The sequence below is a fragment of the Megalopta genalis genome, chromosome 1, assembly GCF_051020955.1.
Source record: "Megalopta genalis isolate 19385.01 chromosome 1, iyMegGena1_principal, whole genome shotgun sequence".
In the NCBI taxonomy this organism is placed as follows: domain Eukaryota; kingdom Metazoa; phylum Arthropoda; class Insecta; order Hymenoptera; family Halictidae; genus Megalopta; species Megalopta genalis.
The window spans coordinates 2207296-2233957 of NC_135013.1; the positions used below are offsets into that span (position 1 = coordinate 2207296).

The 26662-nt window shown below is 40.6% G+C and overlaps 2 protein-coding genes across 10 annotated transcripts in view; one reads left to right on the forward strand and one right to left on the reverse strand.

Moving 5' to 3' along the window:
- The window catches only part of LOC117221544 (uncharacterized), a 49307-nt gene extending 35487 nt beyond the window's left edge, over positions 1-13820 (reverse strand). For both annotated transcript variants that reach the window (XM_033472582.2, XM_076518594.1), the window contains exon 1: positions 13387-13820. In XM_033472582.2, coding sequence (XP_033328473.2) covers positions 13387-13389 — 3 coding nt within the window. In that variant the 5' untranslated portion in view covers positions 13390-13820. The remainder of the gene's footprint in view (positions 1-13386) is intronic.
- The window catches only part of LOC117221546 (uncharacterized), a 182147-nt gene that overhangs the window by 104756 nt on the left and 50729 nt on the right, over positions 1-26662 (forward strand). The window lies entirely within an intron of this gene.

Below are 26662 nucleotides of genomic sequence, written 5' to 3' on the forward strand. Positions count from 1 at the left end.
TATTATGTAAATATAAATATTGTAATATTATATAAATATTATATAAATATAAATATTATTATATATAAATATTGTATTATATTTTACCCCACTCTCGAAGACTTTTGTCATCCCCCAAAACAGAATTGTATCTAAATATTAAAGCCTGCACAGATGTTTGTGGCTTCCGAGTCGGCTGGAAATCTACTTTGACGGAGCCAATTACGCGACTCTAAACAGCAAAGTGGCACCGGAGGGTTGAAGCGAGCAAATTACAGCCACGCGTCACAACAGGGGTAAGTTACCCGTAACCGAATGGAGCTCCGACGAATCTTTTTTCCGGGAACTGTAACACTTCGTTCGACACAACTGTTCCAGTATGTATTTAGAAAGGCTCGCTCGGTTTATGAGTGAGTGTCACACACAGTTATTTTATTCGAAAATATTTCCCGGCTACGGAGCCGCGGCCGACCCGGCAGAACCTGTTAAGAGATAAACACTTTTGCCGCACACTGCTTCGCACGTAATGGGAAACGCCGATAAGACTTATGCAATATACTGCGACCAGGTTATCGCAGTTTGGTCCCGTTCGAACGGCGCGCCGTTCGGTCAAACCCCGGCGGAGGATAATCAACCCTTAACGTTGCGGAGTCGCCGAACACTACAGGGTGTCCCAGAAATGTCTCGCGATCCGAGAGTGGCGGGTACCTCAGGTCATTTGAAGCAACTTTTTCCTTTACAAAAATGTTCTCCGAGGCACCGTTAACGAGTTATTAACGAAAAACAGTGACCAATGAGAGGCGAGCTCGGCTGGCGTGAAGCGACCGAGCCAATGAGCGGAACTGGGCTTCGCGCACCGGTTGGCTGGGCCGCCTCGCGTCAGCCGTACTCGATTCTTATTGATCACTGGTTTTTCGTTAATAACTCGTTAACGGTGCCTCGGAGAAAATTTTTGTGAAGGAAGAAGTTGCTTCACATGATCCGAGGAACCCACCATTTCCGGATTGCGAGGCATTTTTGGGACACCCTGTATATCAATTGTATTACCAATGTATAATAATATAATGTATAATTATTCGACGGAATTCGACAGTCAAATTAAACACGATTAAAAGGAAACGCAGTACGGTTGAAATAGTAAAAGTCCGTTCGACTTTGAACATCTCGCACGATAGACAGTGCGAATTGAATAAATTCGCGAACGTTCTCGCTTTTTCTTTTCACACGGAAACGTTTGCCCAGGTACAACATACTAATTCCCGTCGATCGGCGCAACAGAAAGTACAGGCTGTCTCCAAAATGTCTCGCAATCCGGAAATGGTGGATTCTTTAGGTTATTCGAAGTAACTTTTTCCTTATCGAAAATGCAAACCGCGGTTTCGTTTACGAGTTATTAATGAAAAACGCCAACCGATAAGAAGCGAGCTCTGTTGACGCGAGGCGGTCGAGCCAACGAGCGCGCGATGCCCAGCTCCGCTCATTGGCTCGGCCGTTTCGCGCCAGTGGATCTCGCCTCTCATTGGTCACTGATTTTCGTCGATAACTCGTAAACGAAGCCGCGGTTTGCATTTTCGCTAAGGAGAAAGTTGCTTCAAACGATCTCAGGAACCCTCCATTTCCGGATTGCGAGACATTTTTAAGACACCTTGTACGTGCGTCCGCCTTTCCGGAAACGCAGCGCCATCGCTCCCCTCCACGGCCCCGATGTGCGAAGCATCACACGATTGTATTAGAAACTCGCCGCGCGCGCGGCCACCGTCATCGTCGTCGTCGTCGAGACAATTGAATTGCTCGAGGTTTCGGAAGCTTGCGTAAAATTGCGCAACCGCAGCTGAACAACGATCATCGAAAAAATCCTCGAGCAGAATCGAGGGAAAACGCTTCTCCTTTCGGACGACGAAAGGATATTTGATCGCGGCGACCGACTCGATGCGACCACTTTCCAAAGGCTTTCGAACGGTTTTCCTTTTTTTCGGGTCTCCGGGCGACTCCGACGACCTAGAAAACGTAGGAACAAAACGCGATCGTCGAGGCCGAGCTCGAAGACCGCGATTTAGGGCGTCTTAGAAAACGTCTCTCCCTTTTTACCAGAATCGCATAAAACTCATTGTGGATTTTTCGATGGCCGAAATCGTTTATTTTTCGTCTCGAGCCGATACTCGATTTATTTTGTAACTCTTTTTCCAATCTCTGCTCGCGTGAACTTTTTTTTTCTTTTTCTCGCAAGTTTTTATGCCTATGTTTGCGTTTTGTTCCTTTCTTTTTCGTTCCAAGTTTCTGTATTTCGTCCTCACTCTCTCTCTCTCTCTCTCTCTTGCTCTCTCTCTCGCGCGCGCTCGCTCGCTCTTTCTTTCCCTCTCCCTTCCCCTCTCATTGTAACAATGAGATTATTCCATTATATTATTCCGGATAACTACAATTATTATTGTCATTATTATTATTATTATTATTATTTCATTGGAATTATGCACACTCGGACGAGTTTACGACGCAGCGCAGCGACACGACGCGACGGTAACGAGGAACGGCCAGCGAAAGAAACGCAGCAACAGTTCGAACACGGGATTTTCAGCGCGGAATCGACTTTCTCTGGAACTCTAATTACCGGAGCAAGTTCCCTGCTAATTCTGCCGGCGCCGGCGACGAGGTGCCTCGTTACGAGAAATTGTCCTGATCATCCTCTTCATTAAATGCATTTTTACCCGCGACACTTGCACGTTCGCTCCGCGAGCACCGCTTCGCACGTCGCTGCACGCTCCTTTCGGTGATCCACTCGCTTTTCTTCAATTATTTTCTCGCTTATGTCGAACTGGGTCGACGCGCGTTTAATTGCGTCGAATTCTGACGAATTGTGTTTGAATTGATTTTGTCGAATTAATTGTGTTGAATTGATTCTGTCGAATTAATTGTGTTGAATTGATTCTGTCGAATTAATTGTGTTTGAATTGATTTTGTCGAATTAATTGTGTTGAATTGATTCTGTCGAATTAATTGTGTTGAATTGATTTTGTCGAATTAATTGTGTCAAATCCTGTCGAATAATTATACATTATATTATTATACATTGGTAGTACAATCAATTTACATATATTATATTATTATTAATTCATTCATTCACAAAATTAAGCTGCCAATTAACATTATTTATTACACATTAACATAAGAAATCGGGATATATATAGTCGAAAAGATATTACGAATCAGTGTTAAATAAGCTCATATTTTAAAACGGCAAATTTTCGGGTAAATTCGCCACTGTGCACCCTCGGACACGGCCCGATACAAGGTGACCTGCGAAGTAGGGACGAAGAAGCCGCGGAGAAGAAGCGTGGGAGATTCGACAGCAAAGCAAAGGCGTCGGGTTTCGCCGTGATCGCCTTTGGCCATTCTCGGCCGAAGTGTAGCCTCTCCGAGTTCCTCTCCGAGCTGCTCTCTGAGGAACCTTTCACACGACGCGGCTCGAGCCGCGCTCAGTATTCGAATACCGCCGAAAGGCACACCTCTGTTTACATCTGAACGAACCGAGTCGAGTGAGAGAGGTGGGAGGGGAGGGGGGAGACGAGGAGAGAATGAAAAGGAGGAGTGCGAGAAAAGAAAGGCGATCGAAGAATAGGGAGAAACAGCCGCTTCCGTAAGCAGAAAGCTTCGCTAACGATGCCGGGCCGTATCCGAGGGCTGCGGAGCGAGACAAAGTTCCGACACCGGCGAAATTTCAGGGGCTGTCGACTCACTCTGTCGACGCGCGCCATTTTACCGGCCATTGCTGGAAAAATAGAAAAATCTTTACCGCACAGTTTGCACGTGCGTCATCTTAAACGAAATATTTGTGCTAAAGGAACGGTTAGAAATTGCGTGCGGTAATGAATACGCTGATACAGGGTGTCCCAAAAATATCTCGCAATCCGGAAATGACGGGTTCCTCGGATAATTTGAAACAACTTCTTCCTTTGCAAAAATGTTCTCCGAGGCACCGTTAACGAGTTATTAACGAAAAAGCAGTGACCAATAAGAATCGAGTTCGGCTGACACGAGGCGTCCCAGCCAACCAGCGCACGAAGCCCAGTTCCGCTCATTGGCTCGGTCTTCTCGCGCCAGCCGAGCTCGCCTCTCATTGGTCACTGTTTTTCGTTAATAACTCGTTAACGGTGCCTCGGAGAAAATGTTTGTAAAGGAAAAAGTTACTTTGAAGGAGGAACCCGCCACTTTCGGATTGCGAGACACTTTCGGGACACCCTGTATATTCCCAAAGATTAACAAAACATCTCGACGGCTTGGGACTTTATTAAATGGATATTCACATCGACGGACAAAAAAATCCGACAAGGGACGCTTCCCTTGTGAAAGAAGGGTTGGTATTCCAAGGATGTTTCCTTCGGACCCGACGGCGAAACGGAATTTCCTGGACGCTCGGAACTTTTCGAGCTGGTCGCCTTATTAATATTCCCTTTCGCGTGGACACCGCGGAAGGGGGGAAGCGGGGGAGGGAGGAAACGAGCAGGAAGAGAGCTCTCTTTATTCCCGGCTAATTGCGAGAAGTGTGCGCCCCGTGCGACGTATCCTCGGAGGACGGAGATTTCTTCTCGGTTTGATGATTCGGGCGATGAAGATCGCGGTAATTAAAAGTCGTGTTTCGCCCGGAAACGCCGAAAAGAGAGCAGGAAATACAAGCCGGCCGTTGCAACGCGGATGGAAAGGATTTCCTTGACGCCGATGTCCCGTCCAGTCGCATCACGGTAATTTTGTTGAAGCACAACACGTGGACTGCATTGCGCCATCTACCACGCGGCTCGGAGCTCCGAATTTTACCCCCTCCATTCTCAGTCCCTTCCGGACACCATCTTTTCGTCCAAGAGTTCAGTTCACTCGCGACAACGCTGGTACTCGCCCTGTTTCCGCACTCGTTAATAAATTTCTCCCTAATTCGCGCTCAGATTGCGCACAAGAATGAACAGTTTGGGAAGAGCAGACACGATTATCCGAAGTCTCGCGGCTCGTCTTTATGGACACCGATTGTCAACAACTTCGAATAACCTAGATATAACCCTCAAATGTCATCTGCTTTTGCGATTTCGTCACTAGGACTTTTATGCGAAATAAAAACTACCTGCGTCGACTGGAGAGATTCAGAAACTGTATAGACGTACGTATCCATTCTTTAATTATTTTGTAGAGTTGAAAATAATACAATGGTGTTGGTGAAATTAGTTAAATGGTACCATTGTTCTGTATTCGATCATCTTTGCGATAAATGCGTCGGATCCGCATTGTGTATAGAAAGGGCTTCCAGCCCGTTCGTCAATGAATAATAGTAAAACTAACAAGAAAACTGACAGTAATAATAATAATTATTATTATTATAATAAAATTCATTCGAGCAAAATGACCAGTCAGTCGTTTCGTAGTCACGATCGAAATGAATTTAATGGAACGATAATGATAATTATAATTATTATATAATTATTATATAATTACTATATAATAATAATAATTATTATTATTATAATTATAATAAAAATCAAAATAATTCATTCGAGCAAAACGATCAGTCGGTCGTTTCGTAGTCACGAATCGAAATGAATTTAATGGAAGGAAGCTCGCGAACCACATAGGCGTAGACAGTTTTCTCTCCGTACAAGAAATCAGAAAAGCCGGTGGCGTCGTTGGACAATTTAGGTAGCCTGAATGAACGGCAAGAATATCCGCCCTGCGTGGCGATATTGCGTCAACCGGTATTTATGCGTTCGTAGTCCGTCGAGCACTTTCTATCGGCGGCGATAGAGGATATCATCCGAAGAATCCGGCGCGCGGTTACGCGAATCGCGTACACGGTCCGCGCGGTGCGGTGCGGCGCGACGCGGCGGTGCAATTTACGGCGGAATTCGTCGGCGAACATTTAACAAGGAGCCGCGGCGTAGCGCCGCGAGGAAACGGTTGGAAAAAAAGGGAGAATTCCTGCGGTTCGGCGACTTATCGCGGCCGCAAATCTTCATTGTCTATTAAGTCGACTGTATGCGCGGCTAGAAAACGATAGATCCGATCTATCATCCGTTGGCCCGTGCCGCCGCGCCAGCTCGCCCGTTTCGCCTCCTCGGACCCTCTTCGGTTCCGCCCGAGAACTGCCAATTTCAATTGGTTGCTCAATCGAAATCGCCTCGGAACGGCTGCTTTGGCCTATCGTCTTTTTATTTATTCATCCGTTCGTTAAATATGCGCGGCAAGTAATCCATTAGCAATTATGAATAGTCACAATTAATTAATTAATTAATTAATTTAATTATTTATTTATTCGTCGAATATAGAAGGTTACCCATTAATTATCGAATCGCGTAAAGAAATAGCAGAGTTAAATTGAAGAAAAGAAAATATAAGAGAATTCCATAAATTAATACGCATAAATTTTCTCTGAAAATCGATGATGCTCTTGCGTTGCGATAAGGTTTTCTATTCAGTTCTATTCTTCTGTGGATATCTTTTCCTACGAATTTTTCTTTTGTATTCCTTCTCTTTCATTTTTTTTTCCTTTGTATGTCTGTGATAAGAACTCTCATCTATTGTATTTTATTGTACCATACACTTGTACTATATAATAACAATAATAATAATAATAATAATAATAATAATAATTTTATTTATAGACGGAATAAACCCTTTGTTACAGTGAAAAATATTAATAATAATGTGGCAGTCAAGAACGGATAAAATACAGAAACTTAAAATAGAAAAAACAAAATTTAAACAAAAAAAACGCGAGGGAAGAACGAGAAAAAAAATCTGCTGTACACTTATCTATCTACTATGTATGTATACATATACAGGGTGTCCCAAAAATATCTTGCAATCCGGAAATGGCGGGTTCCTCAGATCATTTGAAGCAATTATTTATATTTACAAAAAATTTCTCCGAGGCGCCGTTAACGAGTTGTTAACGAAAAACAGTGATCAATAAGAATCGAGTACGGCTGATGCGAGGCGGCCAAGCCAACCAGCGCACGAAGCCCAGTTCCGCTCATTGGCTCGGCCGCCTCGCGCCAGCTGAGCTCGCCTCTCATTGGTCACCGTTTTTCGTTAATAACTCGTTAACGGTGCCTCGGAGAAAATTTTTATAAAGGAAAAAGTTGCTTCGAATGATCTGAGGAAGCCGCCACTTTCAGATTGCGAGACATTTTTGGGACACCCTGTATTTATTATGTACGCTGTGCTTTTTCTCACTCTCTTTGTTCCGTCCTGGACGGATCAACACCGAATAATCTGTCAGGTCACTTGAGGGCCTACGGGGTCTAAACTACGACCCCGAGAAAAGGTGCCTGACAGACCAATAAAATAAACCGAACCCTACGGGACAAGGTTCAAATATTTCGGATTTACAACGACGACCCGCTGTAACGACATTTTTTTACCGTTTGCTTTACCGGTTAGAACCGGTAAAGTAAAAAAAAGGGAAATAGTTTTATTGCTGTACTTTAGCCGGAGACCCAAGGTGGTCTCCAACTGCCTTCCGTCGACTTGCCCTTTTTTCAAGGCCCTAGAGCAATGTCTTCGGAAGTGGGGACAGGTTGGGGGTGAAGCCAATCAGGCTCCAAAAATTGGCCGCACAAAATTGACTCCACCCCGAGTAAGTCAACCTGCAACCCAAAATTTGTCGAGACAGTCAGTCTTGTCGGTAACTCTCACGAGAGATGGTCAATCACTCTCACGCACAACTGTAAACCTCTGGACCTTCTTCAAATAAACTGTGTTGCCTTGCGTTTTCAACCTAGTTTAAACCTTTTTTACAAATCAACTTCACCGCCATTAAGTTGACGTTGGAGGCGCAGCATTTGGAGGAGCAACCTTCAATCTGCGCACCGTACGATACATTCGTACGGCCCTAACACTCTTTCTTAACACAATGTTATGCTAGAAATACCATAATTTCGAGACACCCTGTACATCGTGCATACATTATATTCTTACATATGCCTTTATTATACTCGTACGACGACCATGTGAAACCTCTTTTCACTTCTTCTTCCGCGACAAAGGATATCCGATCCGTGCTCACGAGCAAACAAACAATGAAATTATTATTAAACAATCATACGAAAATCGACAAAGTGATTCTAAATTCGAACGAGCCGCATCGAACCGCAGGAAACGAGAATTAAATCGTATTTTGGCTCGGTGATTCTGGTGAATTGAAATTCGGCAGAACGTCGCGACGTTCGAAAATCGCTGGACACGTTTCCACCGGCTTGCCCTCCCCCCTCTCTCCCTTAAAAAAAGCGGATAAAATCCACGGACCAGCGATAAACCGCGTTTCCCGTGCGACCGGGTTTCGATGATTGAAATCGCTGCGAGTTTTCCAACGGACCCGGAGAGACTTCCACCGGAAACGAACGGTGTTATCCGAGTCGGACAAGGCTAGCGAGCCGGCCGTCGGATCGGTGGCGGTCGAAATATTCGAAGGCGAAAGTTACCGCTCGGATGAGGGCCGCGAGAAGAAAGTCCGGCGGCTGGAACGCGATAAGTGGAACGGACGATACGATACGTAGCGTCGAGTCGCGTAGCGTCGTATCGCGTAGCGTCGTATCGCGTAGCGTCGTATCGCGTCCCCTCGTGTCCCGTCGCATCGCGTCCCGTCCCTACGCGTCCCGTCCCTTCGCGTCCCGTTGCATCGCATCGCATCGCATCGCGTCCCCTCGCGTCATGTCGTGACGTGTCGCGTCGTGTCGCCTCGCCTCGCCTCGTCTCGCCTCGTCTCGCCTCGTCTCGCCTCGTCTCGCCTCGCGTCGTGTCGCGTCGCGTCGTGTCGCCTCGCTTCGCCTCGCGTCGCGTCGACTCCCGAGGAGGACACGGGAATCGGGTCCAGCTCCCGAGTGCCACGTGAGAAAGGAAGCTCCTCGATCGTTCGGATTGTGTCCCGTCTGACAATCGGCTCCCTGTGCGAACGACACCGGCCGAAGGTTGCCTAGAACTACGAGGCTGTCATCGATCATCGCGAAAGTCCCGCCGGAATCTTCCACTTTGCGTGCTTTATACGTATGTGTGCAGTACACGCACACGACGGACAGACCCTGTCGCGGCGATCGCGCGATGGAAACGCGATAACGCGAGATTTTTCTACTTTCGATTCACATCGGCTGGAAATCGTAACGAGAAAGAAAGTTTGATCGCGGCGAATTCTGCGAACGAAGCCGATCGACGATCTTGTCGCAGCTTAATCCTAGCTTTTAAAATGTTTCTCTGCGTGGATTCAGCGAAATAATAATTATAATGAACAACGTACTGTTATTCGCGAGATCGAATGCACGCTTTACTTGGCAATAATGATTAGCCGGAGAATAATTGGACACGGAATTTGGATATTTCAACCAAATATTTGGACATTTCAACGGGTAATTCTTTAAAAGAAAATTTAGTTAAATGAACTGTTTTTATCTATGTTTAATACTAAATGTAAAAATACTCTTATTTCGTCATCAGAAAATTGTGCGTACATTAAGCGTATATTATATTGTACAAAAATAACGAACTTAAATGTAATTTCGATGTTTTGTTGCGTATCTTTTTGCATCAATGACTGCATTTTTAAACGCGTAGGCAATATAACCTTGACATAACAATTTTTAATGACGCCTTGGACTCGCCGTTCGAGTGGAAAGGGTTAATCGATCTCGCGTCACGTTTCAATATTTAAAAAAAAGAAAAGAAAAGGAGAAACAAAGAAACTGGAGCAGAGAACGAGAAGGTTCTCTTGAGGCACCGTTGTCTCCCCCGGATGGTGGGGGAAAACGTGTACAGCGCGAGGCGAAGCAGAAATTCGGATGGAATTCAATCTTTGATCTAGGCGGCGTAGGGAGGGGGAAAGAAATGGGGGAAAGAAGGAAAGAGAGAGAGAGAGAGAAACGGGGCAACGCGATCGAAAGAGGAAGACGGTCGGCGACCTCTCGAATTGCGACATAAGGAGCGAGGCTGTTCACACACTGACCCCCATTTTCTTACTGCCGCCGGCGCGGCGCGGCGCTGCGCCGGCTTCGATTTTCCCATTACCCGATCACGACTGCACTTCTTTCCTGCGCTAACTTGAAAAGCAGTTCGAACTTTTTGCTTGGCCGGTGCACACGATGCATTCCGGCCGTCGCACTAAAAGACGCGTTCTTGACAAACCAGCCGGATCATGATTAATTTGCCGAATTCCTTTATACGTATTGTTTACGAATCAATTTGTCATATTAACCGTTTGCATTCAAAGCCATTTTAACTGTAAATCTAAATGAATTTTGTTGACTTATGGTATTTCCATTTTACATGACAAAGTGCGTTTTATACGTATGAAATTTAATCTTGTGACTCGTACAACAGTTAGATTTTTAACAATTTTTTTATATCTAAACTTTGATAGTATAAAAATTATCTTGGAACGTGATGTAACAATTTTTTTTTTTTTTTTTTTAGTGGCGCCTCAGAGTCACCATTCGAGTGCAAAGGGTTAATGTGTTGATTGAATTTACTAATTTTTCTTTTTATCATTCTAAATTGTATAAAATATCGTTAAGTATTATTTTTACAATGTGATATATGTATTACATTCTTTTACAGTTTTCCTTCGAACACTGCGTTATGATATTTTTTTCTTTTTTAAATGAGTTGACTTTAAGAAAGTATTTATTTCTTCGAAGAATCATCGAATGCATTGATTGTCGTTGATTTGATATCTATGCACTTGTGATCCTATTATCTGGTCTGATTAAGAAACTTGATGATCTATGTTAAACAGGTGGAGACTAAGAGAGTAGCATCTGTTATGATTAGACTGCGGATTATCTAATAACAATTTACTTTGCATAAATATTTATTATTGTCACTTTCATTGAAATATTGAACTGTACAATGCTGCGCTTTATTTTATCTTTAATGAAAACTCGAAGACTCGAGGACAATTATTGTTTGTCTAATATGTTCTTTGTAATATATATTTGTATATATATGTATATTATTAATTATTAATATTGCCTTAATATATTATATATATATATATTTTTAATATGTAATATAGATATTAATTATTAATATATTCTCTTAATATTATATTGCATATATTACAAAGAAAATATTAAACAAGCAATAATTATTCTACACATATAAAATTTTTAATTAAACGTTCTGTCCATGAACTTCATAAGTCAATAAATTTTATACTATCAATTTTATACTATGAACTTCATTCCAGTTAACAAATGAATCTACCATCTCACGGTTAAACGTCAATTCTGACCCAATTTAACGAACGATTGTTTCCAAAGGCGTTTCTACAATCTGTTAAAGTAGCGGATGGATTCTTAAAGTCGTTTACTTTACATTTCTCTAATGAATAATGTGGAATGACAGTCCCCATATCATTAGCATGGGCGGACTGGCAATAAAGAAAAAAGAAATGCTGCTTTCAACCAAATGGTTCCTTTATTCCGTGCGCGCGTAGGCGCAATCCGACTGTACGATCTACTAATAAAGTAATAGAAAGTGTGCGGTTAGAATCGAACGGCGATATCCGGGAAATTCTTAAACGTCCAGACAACGTTGTCTTTTAATTGGCACGTTCTCATTGGTATACAAAAAGCTTTTCTTACACTGAATTAAATATAGTCGACTATTTAGCTCGGACAAGAATATGTGATTATTTTGTGGCTGAAGTTGGGTCGCAAATATTTCATTATTAAGTCAAGAAGATAGGTTAAGTCAAGAATATTTTATTATTAAGTCAAGAAGATAGGTTGAGTCAAGAATATTTTATTATTAAGTCAAGAAAATAAGTTGTGAGTCAAGAATATTTTATTATTAAGTCAAGAAAATAAGTTGTGAGTCAAGAATATTTTATTATTTAGAATTTAAGTTGAGTCAAGAATATACTTTATTATCTTGAACTTAAGTTGAGACAAGAATATTTTATTATTTCGGACCTAAGTTAAGTCAAGAATACGCTTTATTATTTTGAACTCAAATTGAGTCAAGAATATTTTATTATTTCGAACTTAAGTTGGGTCAGAAATACACTTTATTATCTTGAACTTAAGTTGAGTCAAGAATATACTTTATTATTTTGAACTTGTGAGTTGAGTCAAGAATACACTTTATTTTTTTGAACTCAAATTGAGTCAAGGATATTTTATAATCTTGTACATAAGTTGAGTCAAGAATACGCTTTATTATTTTGAACTCAAATTGAGTCAAGAATATTTTATTATTTCGAACTTAAGTTGGGTCAGAAATACACTTTATTATCTTGAACTTAAGTTGAGTCAAGAATATACTTTATTATTTTGAACTTGTGAGTTGAGTCAAGAATACACTTTATTTTTTTGAACTCAAATTGAGTCAAGGATATTTTATAATCTTGTACATAAGTTGAGTCAAGAATACGCTTTATTATTTTGAACTCAAATTGAGTCAAGAATATTTTATTATTTCGAACTTAAGTTGGGTCAGAAATACACTTTATTATCTTGAACTTAAGTTGAGTCAAGAATATACTTTATTATTTTGAACTTGTGAGTTGAGTCAAGAATACACTTTATTTTTTTGAACTCAAATTGAGTCAAGGATATTTTATAATCTTGTACATAAGTTGAGTCAAGAATACGCTTTATTATTTTGAACTCAAATTGAGTCAAGAATATTTTATTATTTCGAACTTAAGTTGAGTCAAGAATACACTTTATTATTTTGAACTTAAGTTAAATCAAGAAAATTTTATTATTTCGAACTTAAATTAAGTCAAGAGTACACTTTATTATCTTGAACTTAAGTCGAGTCAAGAATATTTCACTATTTTGAACTTGAGTTGAGTCAAGATTTTTAAAGATATTTTCAAGATATTTCAAATTAAATCGTGTTAAGAATATTTTATTATTTTAACCTTGAATCTCGTCAAGGATATTTTATTCTTTCAAACTCGAGTTAAGTAAAATGAATATTTCCTTAAAAACCCAATCGAGTATATCCATTTAAAATACTTTGGTAAAACTTTATCAATCATCTATTAATATCAGACACATTACATTCAATTTCTTCTATTTCCAATTTCTATTTCCCATCTCAAAATTAATTCGAAAATAAATCATCCAAACTGAAGACAATAAAAAAATGCTGCCTGTATCCACCACAAAAATACAATCTATTTTCGTCACTGAAAAATTGATTTCAAAATAACCATCCCCTTCGACCAAAGACGCTCAAAAACCATCATCCCCTGATCAAAAATCATCACCCCTCAAGAATGAAAAAGCATCATCCCCCTGAAAAATGCAAAAGCAGCATCCATCAAGAATAAAAACTCACGTTTCAAGGATTAAAAAAGCGGTCGCGTGAATTAAAAAGAAACTCTGCAGGCACACCGGGACCAAAAAAGAGTCCTAAGGGGGGTGCACTCACCATGGTGCAGAGTGGCGGCCCGAGTTCCTCTTCGCGGTACAAACGGATCCTCCGGCGGTTGCTCGATCCGCGATCGATCGGATTCAATCTTCGCGTGTCTGTTCGTTAATGTCCTGGATTGCACTCTATCACATCGCACCACGAACTAGCCATGACGTTCGGCGCTCGACTTTTGAGCGCGACTGTAGAAGGGACGTTCTCGCCCGGTAGAAACCACCCCCTTTCTCTCTCGCGCGCTCTCTCCCTCGCGGCCTCTCTCTCTCTCTCTCTCTCTTTCTCTCTATAGTTCTCTCTCGCGCTCTCCGTTCGACGAATAAGGAGCACGGGGGTTCGTCCGGAGCAAATTCAGATCCCGATAGATCCTCGAGCCTCTCGTAATGCGCGCACGCGGGCTTAGGTTCGCGAACAGTTTGAAGGGGCTCACCCGGAATGGACAGCCTATATAGATCTCCCCTCCAAAATGACGAGGCTGCAGCGTGAAGGAGCACCGGCGAACCGTGATCCAGGAGAAAGCCTCTCCTTCGATTGGCCCCCACCTGGCCGACCGTGCTGTACCCTCGGACAATCCCAGGTGTCTTTTTCCGTACGCCGATATCCACCGCATACAGTGGCCCACAAAAGCGTACGCGCACCGTTTAAAGCGCAATTATTGTTTCAAGGCTGGAATGAGTGACTTGGATATGTTTTTTTAAATGATAGAGCGACTGGTTTATTGGAGAATGAATAGAATTGTTTTTCTTGTAATTTTTCTGTGACTTGCAGAGTGACGAGGGAAAGTAAGAAATCTCTTGTTGTTTTCAGTTTTTTTAGCGGAGCTTATAATGAAAATTTTAAATATACTTTTCGTAGATCCTCTGGTAACTTATATGTATCTTTATACATATAGTACTAGTTTTATATACAATATAGTATATGTATAAAAATAATATACATTACATTATATATTAATATAATTATTATATTATAATAATTAATATGTATATATTATTGTATAATAAATTATATCATTGTATAATTGTATGATTATTATTGTATATATTATATACATCATTATATATATTATACAATGTAATATTATTAATTATTACATTATATACTATCATTAAAAATAAATGTAATAAAACAATAATTTTATAGTACATAATTTAGTCATCGAGATCTACGAAAGGCATTTTTTCAATTTTAGGCTCAGATGAAAAAATTAAAGAACGAGAGTTCTTTATTTTGTTGTCGTTGTCATTCCTGGTATGTAATAGTAAAATTAAAGAAAAAAAGCATTTCATTGATTGTCTAAAGTCCGTCCATCGTCCAAAAAGCAAGCAAAAATTCAAGCGATTTGATCCAGATTGAAAAGGCGCGTACGAACACTTTTGCGGGCCACTGTATTTCCTTCGCGCGAAGCCGCGACGTGTTTTTCCGTCCAGTTGTCAGAGAAAATCTTGACGGACGATTACCGGTGAGAGCAGCCTCTCCGCCTCGCGGTTCTAGCTGATAACCGCCCGACAAGTTGCGGAAGTACCTTCCGATTTTCGTAATTGGTTTTGGTTTAATCGTAGTCGGACATTTAGTCGGATCGCTTCGAATTTGATTAAGATCGTTATTCGAGCGAATTCCTTTTAGTCGAATAATTCATTATTCGTCAGAAATTTAAATAATTGAAATAATTTTTAATTTGAATAATTCAAATAACTCGAATAATTGAAATAATTCTTAATTCGAATAATTGAAATAATTCTTAGTTCGAATAATTTGAATAATTCGAATAATTCAAATAATTCTTAATTCGAATAATTCAAATAATTTTTTACGTAGATACTTCAAATAATCCTTTATTCGAATAATTCGAAAAATTCTTCATTCAAATTCTTTATCGTGTTTCATCCGTCATCCGAGCAATGTGTCCGCCAACTCGGAATTGTTAACATGCTTCTTAATAGATGAACTTAATTGTCTGTGAAAACAGGACTTTCGTTTCGCTGTAATAGCTTCCTAGTTGATCCAAAGTCTCTTCGGCGGGCTGCTAATGAGAGAAAAATTCGCGAGATTAACGCGAGGTTAAAGGCAATCGCTCTATTAGCTGATACATTACCGGGGCGATTATATTAAAAACCACGGAAACTCGTGCGCCTATAGCGCGTTCGATTCATAATTAAATCATGCCTGAAATTCATGCCTTTCTTTCGTCTCTCGTTCAAATCGGCAAGCTTGTTGTGGAATCGCTAGAACCGATAACCGTTGTTGCACAAAAACTTCTCGGATTATTAAGTTAAATAATTTGCTCGATTATGCACGAAGTTATTGTAATTTTTAAAGAATTTTTTAAAGAACTCTTCGCGTCGCAGATTTCGAATAGATTATTAGCAGACGGCGGATCTTTATGCAAAATAAACGATTATAGAACGATAAACAATTATAATCTGCATCGATTATAGTTCATAGAAGCCAACCATAATTTCTGTTCTTTAATCATCTAAATATTTTCTAAAATAAATGCGTCAACGTTCGTTGTTTCTTTCACACGATCTACTGCTTTAAATTATACCTATTTATGCTTGCCATAAATATATCAAACCCGCGGTCTAATTGCAGTAAATTCTCTCCAATTGTTCCTCAGCTTGTAAACAAAAAAATTTGGTTGTCCATTGATTTGTCAATCGGCAACAATAAAAACGAGTCGCGAGGCTCGAATAATCGTATCACCTCTTCCGTAATTGTCAATTATTGCGCACAATCCGAGCGTCGATTAGGGAGAATTTACTGTATTAGGAAACTGCCGGCAGAACGCGAAGTGTTAAGACGCTATAAAAACGTACGGCGATCCTGCGTTACGAAACTCCGGTAAACGAACTGCGCGATTGTCCTTACCAAGAACAGGTTCGCTTGAAAGGAAGGAATGCAAAGTGTCCGGTGACGTCGGTCCAATAGTTTTCAATTAGACCAGCGAACTCGATTATTATTCGTCCTTGGCGGCGAGCAGAAATCATTGCTGCTTCGGTTGTCATGACGATCATCTTTGACTGCTACAGTGATTTCAGTTACAGTAATTTCTCCCAGAAATGCCAAATCTCGAATTGCTGTAAATTTCCCCGTGCTAGTCCTACGCCTATGTAATTTATTGCCACGTCGATGCTAGGAGTCGCGACGCGAATTCAATAGGAAGACAATACAAAACGATACGTGGCCGTCGAATAGTATCACGTGGCCTTCGAATTGCCTCCGAATCGTGTCACGTGGCCTCCGAATTGCCTCTTAATCGTGTTACGTCGAAAATAACTAGTAGTTTATACCACCGATACTAAACTTCGCAAATATTGAAATTTTAGGTTTATTATGATATCGTCGAGGTAAATTGTGCGATTTCGCACTCGTTCACAGTGGAATTGGAAATAACTAGTAGTTTGTGTCACCGATACGGGTGCCGAACGGCGCGCGATTAGTGTATTCGAGAAAAATTGCTACGCGAGGAGTGGGGCGACGACGCGTGCGGAGGGGGTCCCGCGCGATGGCGCGGCGCGTCTACCGGGCGAGCATTGTAATTCTGAACTACGACGGCGACGCGACGCGATGCGGAGTTGCGGGTACAATACGATACGATAGGTGCCACCCTGTAGACGCGCCGCGCCGCTGCGCGGGACTCTCGCGCGAGCGTCGCCTGCCCCCTCTCCTCGCGTAGCGACTTTTCCCGAATACACTGCGCGTGATACGCGTGTCGCACCAGCGGCCGTTGACGTCAGTTTGTGCCATGGCACAACCGTTGCGTCGGCGAAGAATCGCGGCTTAGTATTCTCGGATTTGCCGGTTTCAATTCCGACCTCCGACACCGTCGCGACGCATCGATCGAAACAGAGATGGTCGTCAGTGTCCCATTGCCGTGACGCGCCAGGACGATTCACCGTTCGCGAGATCGTCCGCCGATTCCGGAAGACGCGTCTCAGCGTCCGACGCGCCGATTATTCCTCCTCGGCCCTGGAAAGGAAACGCGACTCGTGGGTGTGCGACACGGTGAAAGTGTCGTCGTCGTCGCGTCGACGAATTATGTTAATTAAATAGAAAATCGCGCGCTGAGACGTTATCACTTCGTCGCGCGGTTCACGTCGCTACGAATAAAAAAGTGTTCGGTTTTCGTGCGAAGAAAGCAGGCTGACCAAACACTTTCTACAGTGTTTACGGAACTCGTGGCCAAGAGAACTTCGGAAGTCTCGAGAGAACTGTCGAGGTACATACACTATCTTTTTGTCGATGTCACATTTTTCCGGAAGATTCTTGCAATTTCTTTTAATAATGACAATGATAATAATAATGTTTGTATTGTGTCAACTTAGTGGACAAGCCTTATCAGAGAGAATGTTATAATAGCGAGCACGCGAAACGAAGCTAGAAGCAAAAGCAATGATATTGAGATACTGTTGAACGGAGATAGAATGAAACGATCGATACTGTTGTGAGAATCGAATAATGAAGTCACTGGTGGATTTTACAATTTTTGTAGAATGCTCTACAATGTTTTCAGCAGCATCATTATTTTTTCTATAATCTTTTCTTCTGAGCCTCACACTTTGTTCATGGTCCCCAGAAATTTTTTTATGGGTCCTGCAATTTTTTTGTGGATCTTACAATATTTCTATGGATCTTACAATATTTGTATGGGTCCCGCACTTTTTGTATGGGTCTTGCAATTTTTGTATGGGTACTGCAATTTTTTTTATAGGTCCTGCAATTTTTTTATAGGCCCTGCAATTTTTTGTGTAGATCCTGCAATTTTTTTGTGGATCTTACAATATTTGTATGGGTCCTACAATTTTTTTTATGGATCCTGCAATTTCTTTGTAGGTCCTACAATTTTTTTTATGGGTCCTGCAATTTTTGTATAGGTCCTGTAATTTTTGCGCAGATGCTGCAATTTATTTAGAGCCTTGACAATTTTTCTCCGCATTTCCAACAATTTATTCGTAAACTTCACAATCTTTTAATGCGACAATTTTTAACTTTTTTCTAGCCCGGTCAGTTCTTCACAGACTCCACTGCCTGTTCGTCCGCTTTGCAATTTTGTTGTAAGTCATATTAATTATTAATATTTCCTCTAGAGAATCTTTTTCTACAATATCTCCAGGCACCGTTACCGAGGTGGTGCCGATTAGACGAAACAAATCCCAGCACGGAAGTTTAAAAGCGGTACATAATGTACCACGGAAGGATCAAGGAGTGTTCACACACGACGGACTTTAGGGGTGATTTGTAGTCCGAATCGCGTGTAACGAGCGGCTGTTTAATCGCGATCGTATCACGGTATCCATTAGCGGGGCGCGCGTGAACGGCATGCGTTCTTAATTGTTTTCTTTTCTGCTCTAGAAGCTCGAGGAACGTTTCTACGTTTCGAGTCCAATAAACCCCGATTAATCGTTGAATATTTCCTGCGCGGAATATTTAGCCCGGCGAATTTCGCTCGTTGATACTCGTTTTTTCTTTACGATGTAAAAGCTTCACGGATGTTCAAACGGTTAAACGTCAGTGGAACAATCACTTTTAAGTTTCTCTTATTAGCGGTCGGCCACGCGAAATACATCGGCTGTACCGCGAGCGACCGCGCGCCCGCGCGCGCGCGTGTACATTTTTTTTTCTGCCAGCGCAAAAGTGAACGTTTTACTTGTGAACGTGCGCAGACGGAATATTTCCACGACTCCCACGATTTGCTGTAGTGTTTAGCAGAGCTCGGATTAACAGCATATTTCATTCGAATAAGGATTCATTCGTCATCGATTATTCTATCAATTGTATTCGAATGATTCTTGATTCGATCCTCTGTTCGAATAATTTTTTATTTAATTAATTTTTTATTCGAATCGTTCGAATAATTCTTTACTTGAATAATTGCTTATTCGAATCGTTCGAATAATTCTTTACTTGAATAATTGTTCATTCGAATTATTCGAATAATTCTTTACTTGAATAATTGCTTATTCGAATCGTTCGAATAATACTTTACTTGAATAATTGCTTATTCGAATCATTCGAATAATTCTTTACTTGAATAATTGTTCATTCGAATTATTCGAATAATTCTTTACTTGAATAATTGCTTATTCGAATCATTCGAATAATTCTTTACTTGAATAATTGCTTATTCGAATAATTTGACTAAGTCGTCCTTCGAATAATTTTTTATTCGAATAATTCGAGAATATTCTATTATTTCTATTCGAATCTCAATTATTTCTCGAATGATTATCTGCACTTTTTTCTGAATTCTTACTCGAATAAAATCTTATATTATTTGCAAATCCTAAATATAAATAAAATTTTATTTCGACGAACTTCTCCCCGAACAAATTCTTATTCCATTGAATATTTATTATTTACATAATCAACAACATTTATAACCATCTGCAGCCATTTAATTACTATTAAACATAACTGCCTTTCTGTTGTTGCCAGTGCAACAGCAATTCGTTTCACTTAATCGCCGAACAATAAACAAATTACACGACGATTTAAATATGTTCGGTCGATATTCGCAATAACCGTAGTCCGAGGGTTAAAAAGTGCAACACCTAATAAATTCGTGGAACGGTTTTCCCGGGCCGGAACGGGGTTCCGGGAACATTTCGTGCCGCTCGCGGTAGTAAATATCGCGAAACGCCTCGGCGAGGCGGTCGCATCCGTGTCGTCGGAGCCGCAAAGTTTCGGAACTTTTTTACCGATCCATGAAAGCCGAGGGATTCTCCTCGCGGGGGCCAATAAAGCAGGCGGCGGCGACACGGTGCTCCGGAACAATTCCGCTCCGAAAGTTGGCTACGCGGCGCGAAAAGAAGCGATAACACGATCGGATCGCGACGCAGCGCGGCAGCTCGCTTCCTGAAACGCCGCGGCGCGGTCGTGCCGCGTCGATTTTTTGCCGATCGGACGTATCGATTAATTGGCCGCGCGACTCTCGTTTCGACGGACGTGACTTGTCGAAACGACGACAGCCGATCGCGAGTCTATTTCCGCGTGGCGGCGACGCGTCACTTTTCTCGCGATCGCAACGACGCTCGCGCTTAATTAGCCCGGTTCTAGCGTCGAACTATGTACATCGGATCGCTCTTGCCGTGTTACGAGGGCGACGCGCGAGGGAAACTCGCTTCAATTATTTTTAGAGATTTTCCAGCGAACGCGCCGCGCCGCGCCGCGGCGACTTGCTTTTCTTCTCGCCGTCTTTGCGTTTTTCTCGGAGATTCCGGTTTCAAACGCGACCCAATTCACGGCGCGTTTAAAAGCTCGGTCTTGCGTGCGTTATGTCATCTGTAGAAGTCGTTCATCGAATTAGAATTACCGCGGCGACTGTCGATTTTGTAACTGTGTAAATCGCGATTCTGTATTCTGTTTTCTTTTCTGGCGTAATGTGTGTGTGTGTGTGTGTGTGTGTGTGTGTGTGTGTGTGTGTGTGTCGCGGTTGCAAAACGTTCGCGGAGTCAATTGGGGACATTTTTATTTTGTTAAATAATTTTATTGGAACGAAAATAATGCAGTTAATTCTCCCTAATTGATGCTCTAATTGTACAGAGACATTTTTATTTTGTTAAATAATTTTATTAGAACGAAAATAATGCAGTGAATTCTCCCTAATCGACGCTCTAATTGTACAGACAAATGGACAGTTTGGGGAGAGGAGGTTTATATTTTATAATATAATAAATAAATAATAAATTTTAAAATTAAATAAATAACCTTGGCGATCGGTAACTATAAAAACGAGCGGCGAGGCTTGAATAATCGTATCTGCTATTCCCAAATTGTCCATTTTTGTGCACAATCTGTGTATCAATTAGGGAGTATTTACTGTAATTTGGGCGTCAATTATGGAGTACTTACTGTAATCTGAGCGTCAATTGGAGAGAATTTACTGCATATCGATATTCTCCAATTATTGTAATCTTTTCATCTCTTCAAATTGCACCAGCACAATTTTCGTCATTAATACTTGAAATTTGCAGTTTAATTATTAATTTGTATATTTTTCTTTGCGACACAAACGATCGGTAAATTCATATAACAATTTAGCCTAGTCGGAATGCCGAATCGTGGCAAAGAAAATTCCTGCAGCTCGTGCAACACGACAGCTGTTCTAGAACGCTATCGTACTCAATATTCATATACCGGAGGGCCTAAAATTAAGAGATCAATTTATCTCGCTCATATCGTTCCAAATATAGCAAAGGAAAATTTCTAAAATTCCTGCAACAAGACAGCTGTTCTCGAACACTATCGTACTCTATATTCATATACCGGGTGGTCTAGAATTAAGACATCAATTTATCTCGCTCATATCGTTTTAAATATAGCAAAGGAAAATTTCTAAAATTCCTGCAACAAGACAGCTGTTCTCGAACACTATCGCACTCTATATTCATATACCGGGTGGCCTAGAATTAAGAGATCAATTTGTCTTGCTCACATCATTCCAAACACGGCAAACGAGAATTCCTAAAATTCCTGCAACACGACAGCTGTTCTCGAACACTATCGCACTCTATATACCGGGTGGTCAAGAATTAATAGATCAATTTATCTCGCTCATACTGCTCCAACCACGACAAAGGAAAATTTCTAAAATTTCTGCAACGCGACAGCTACCCTCGAACATTATCGCACTCAATATCCATATACCGGGTGGTCTAGAATTAACAGATCAATTTGTCTCGCTCATACCGTTCCAAACACGGCAAACGAGAATTCCTAAAATTCCTGCAACGCGACAGCTGTTCGGAACACCGTCGCGTTTTAACATTCATATACCCGGTGATCCAGCGTCGATAGATGAATTTCGCGTAGGCCGCGATATCGGATCGCGGCAACGAAAAATAGCATTCGGTGTCACGGCTGGATTGTTCGGACGTCGCCGGGATCCGCGAACGAATTTCAATGATATTCAGAGCACGAAGGAGGCACACGGGCCGCGCGCGGTTCGAACGGGCGAAGTGAGAGGCGGTCTCGCGGCGCGCGCGATCATGGTCTTATGCAACTTCTGATAGGAAACGTGGGGTCAGTAACTTCGTGGACTCTCGCGGCTTTTGCGCACTGCGATTCCCCGACTTCGACGGCAAGGAAAAACTATTCCGCGACACCTTTATTGAAGTCGGTCGGAAAACGACGTGACGCGAGGATACACCGCCACTTTGCGGCGCTTTAAAGAGCATCCCGGGATAAAAAAGATCATAACTTGTGAGCCAATCAATTTTTTACCGAAATGTCTTGATTATTTGTCAATGATAATACAAAGATACATCGATTCGCATAAGAAGGAAAATTACGCGATTTCGCAACGAGAATTCTTGTAATTTTTTTATTGAATAATCAAATCCTATGTTCCCATAAGTGAATGTTCGCATACGAAGCTGTTGACCGGGTGTGGTTACATATTTTGTTAAATAACTCCGAAGACTGCAATCTTGCGCACAAAAAGCTTTTATAGTATCAAAATGTGCTGTTTGATGCATTTGTCGGAATAAGAATCCCAGGATAGTTTAAGCCGATTTTTGAAGTCTAATCTAAAGAGTTGAGCATGATTAGATCAAGTTAGCTGGTTAGGTCAGGGTTAGGTCGAAGTTAGGTCAGAGCTAGGTCAGATAATATAATAATTTTGCGAAAAAGGTTTCTACAATATCAAAATGTGCTGTTTGACGCATATGTCGAAATAAGAATCCCAGGATAGTTTGAGCCGATTATTAAAATCTTATCTAATGAGCTGAGCATGATTAAATCAGGTTGGCAGGTTAGATCAGAGTTAGGTCAGATGATATAATAATTTTGAAAAAATAGGTTTTTTATGAACCTTATCTAAAAAGTTGACCAGAATTAGATCAGGTCGGCGGTGTTGTGTCACGATTATGTCAAAGTTAGGTCAGAGTTAGGTCAGGATTAGATCAGAACTAAGACAGATAATATAATAATTTCGCAAAAAATATTTTTATAGTATCAAAATATGCTATTTAACAAATATGTGGGATTAACAATCTCAGAATATATTGAACCGTTTTATTTTATAACCTTATCTAAAGTGTAGCGCAGGTTTAGATCAGGTTGGCTGGGTTATGTCAGGGTTATGTCACGCTTAGATGAAGATTTATTTTCTTGTATTATATATTTTATATTATTAAAGCTTAAATATAAAACTTACTAAAGCTTAAATATAAAGCTTATTAAAGCTTAAATATAAAACTTATTAAAGCTTAAATATAAAGCTTATTAAGTCTTAAATATAAAGCTTATTAAAGCTTAAATATAAAGCTTATTAAAGCTTAAATATAAATCTTATTAAAACTTAAATATAAAGCGTATTAAAGCTTAAATATAAAACTTATTAAAGCTTAAATATAAAACTTATTAAAGCTTAAATATAAAACTTACTAAAGCTTAAATATAAAGCTTATTAAAGCTTAAATATAAAACTTATTAAAGCTTAAATATAAAGCTTATTAAGTCTTAAATATAAAGCTTATTAAAGCTTAAATATAAAGCTTATTAAAGCTTAAATATAACGTTTATTAAAGCTTATGTATAAAGCTTATTAAAGCTTAAATATAAATCTTATTAAAACTTAAATATAAAACTTATTAAAGCTTAAATATAAAACTTACTAAAGCTTAAATATAAAGCTTATTAAAGCTTAAATATAAAACTTATTAAAGCTTAAATATAAAGCTTATTAAGTCTTAAATATAAAGCTTATTAAAGCTTAAATATAAAGCTTATTAAAGCTTAAATATAAAGTTTATTAAAGCTTATGTATAAAGCTTATTAAAGCTTAAATATAAATCTTATTAAAACTTAAATATAAAGCGTATTAAAGCTTAAATATAAAACTTATTAAAGCTTAAATATAAAACTTATTAAAGCTTAAATATGAAGCTTATTAAAGCTTAAATGTAAAGCTTATTAAAGTTTAAATATAAAGCTTATTAAAGTTTAAATATAAAGCTTATTAAAGCTTAAATATAAAGCTTATCAAAGCTTAAATATATTCTATCTTATATTTCTTACGAAATATAAAAGGTGGGGGGGGGGTGACCCTTGTTAGTCGCTTTTAGGTTTCACAATCGCTATCCGAAAATTCTTCGAACGTCATTTTAAGTTTTTTTTTCAGTTTTCCATCTGAAAACTGAACAATTTTCCCCGCAAACGCATCAAACCCTTACTCCAGTTATCGCCGTTGAAAGAACTTGTAATTCTGCGACGATTGTCCGTCCGTTGGTCAACGAAAAACCGTTTTCATTCAGACCATAAACAAGTCCCGTTCGAAAAAGCTCGAACTATCGAAACCCTTTGATTGCGCCACCGCGGTTCATGTTTCGGTTCATTCATGAACGCATAAAATCCGCAGTCCAATAACGACGTACGCGCGTACGTCGCATACATACATACATACAGTGGCCCTGCGATGCTATCCGCTCGAAGTTGAATGAATTTTTTTGCGGTGGGTCGCTCGGCTCGCCGGGAATCTGTTTCGGTGACGCAACACGGAGCTCTACGTTCGCGGATTCTCCTCGTTTTCGAACGAGAACCGATTGGCACACGTTCGATCCTTTCATCGGATGCGCATTTCCCTCTTCGGCGATTGGAATTGCACGGTCCCGATCCGGCGCTGTTCGGCTCGTCGCTCCTCGGCGCTGCTCGGCGCTGCTCGGCGAGGCTCGACGCTCCTCGGTGCTGCTCGGCGCGGCGCAGCGCGGCTCGGCGGCTCGTCTTGCGAAAGATAAGCGGTCGCGAGATGTACAATGAAGAGGATCCAACGAGCGGGGCGGCGGCGGAGGCAATCCTCAAATTCAATGCCCGGATACACGGCATGCTGATGATTACACGGCTCCAGGGCTCCTCTGCTCCCACGTACTTGAGTCGACCGGCTATTAAGCACACTGAAAATACCCCCGGCCGCTGAACAACGACGCTGGGAAAGATAAACTGCCGTTCTCCCCATTGTTTTCGCCGTTTTGTAATCTATAACACACGTTGCGCCGCGCCGCGCCGCGGCCCTAATTGAATGAACGACGACCGTCGGCTCCTTTGAACGATCGGCGCCCGGTCAGGCGTCAAGTCCTCCTCGTTTTCAACCCTCGGACCGGCGGTCCGGTCTCGCAACTGTTCCATCAACGATGTTTAGGATAATTCCGGGATTCGCGTTCGGCGATTTTTTCAATTTTTCAGATTTTTTTGGAGAGAGATTCTTTTGCAGACTTGTTGGCCTTTCTGTTGTTCTTAATGTAGCAACAATCTGTTTTATTTAATTGCCGAGGAAGACGAAGTATATTTTTATTTAGCCCTTCTAAACAAATTCTTCTGACAAATATTTATCAACCCTTTCCACTCGAGTGGGGATTCTGAGGCGACGCTAAAAATTGCTGCACTATTTTTAAAAGAATTTTCACGTTATGTAATTTGTCTGTATTCGATAAATTGATGAATAATAGAAGCGTTCTATAATCAAGTTCTATTTCACCTGCTGTATGCCAATAAAATACTGCTCCGCGTATCATTTTTTCAACAACCCATCTGTCATACTGGATCCGCCATTTTGTTTTTGGAATTTTTAAATTGAGATTCGTAATCAGGATTCCCGAAAATATATGTTCAATAATTTTTGTTAAAATCAAATCATTTCTTCAACAACCCATCCGCCATATTTGATCCGCCATTTTGTTTTTGGAATTTTTAAATTGAGATTCGTAATCAGGATTCCCGAAAATATATGTTCAACAATTTTTGTTAAAATCAAATCATTTCTTCAACAACCCATCCGCCATATTTGACCCGCCATTTTGTTTTTGGAATTTTTAAATTGAGATTCGTAATCAGGATTCCCGAAAATATATGTACAACAATTTTTGTTAAAATCGAATTATTTCTTCAACAACCCATCCGCCATACTTGATTCGCCATTTTGTTTTTTGAATTTTGAATTTTGAATACATGTACACCAATTTTCGTGAAAATCAAATCAATTCTTCAACAACCCATCTGCCATATTGGATCCGCCATTTTGTTTTTCGAAAATTCGAAATTCAGATTCATGATCAGCGACCACGAAAACCTTTGCATACAAATTTTCAAATAAATCCGTCATTGTTTCTTATTTCGACCATGATATCGAGCTTTTATACCACTGTGCGACGGTAAAAAACTACGAGACAATGGAGCGCGTACTTCCAAAGTAACGTTATCTTGGAAGCAACTTCCCACGTAACGTTATCAATCTCCATTTCACGGCTGATCGTCGGACGGATCGCAAGAAAGCCAGCCGACGTGT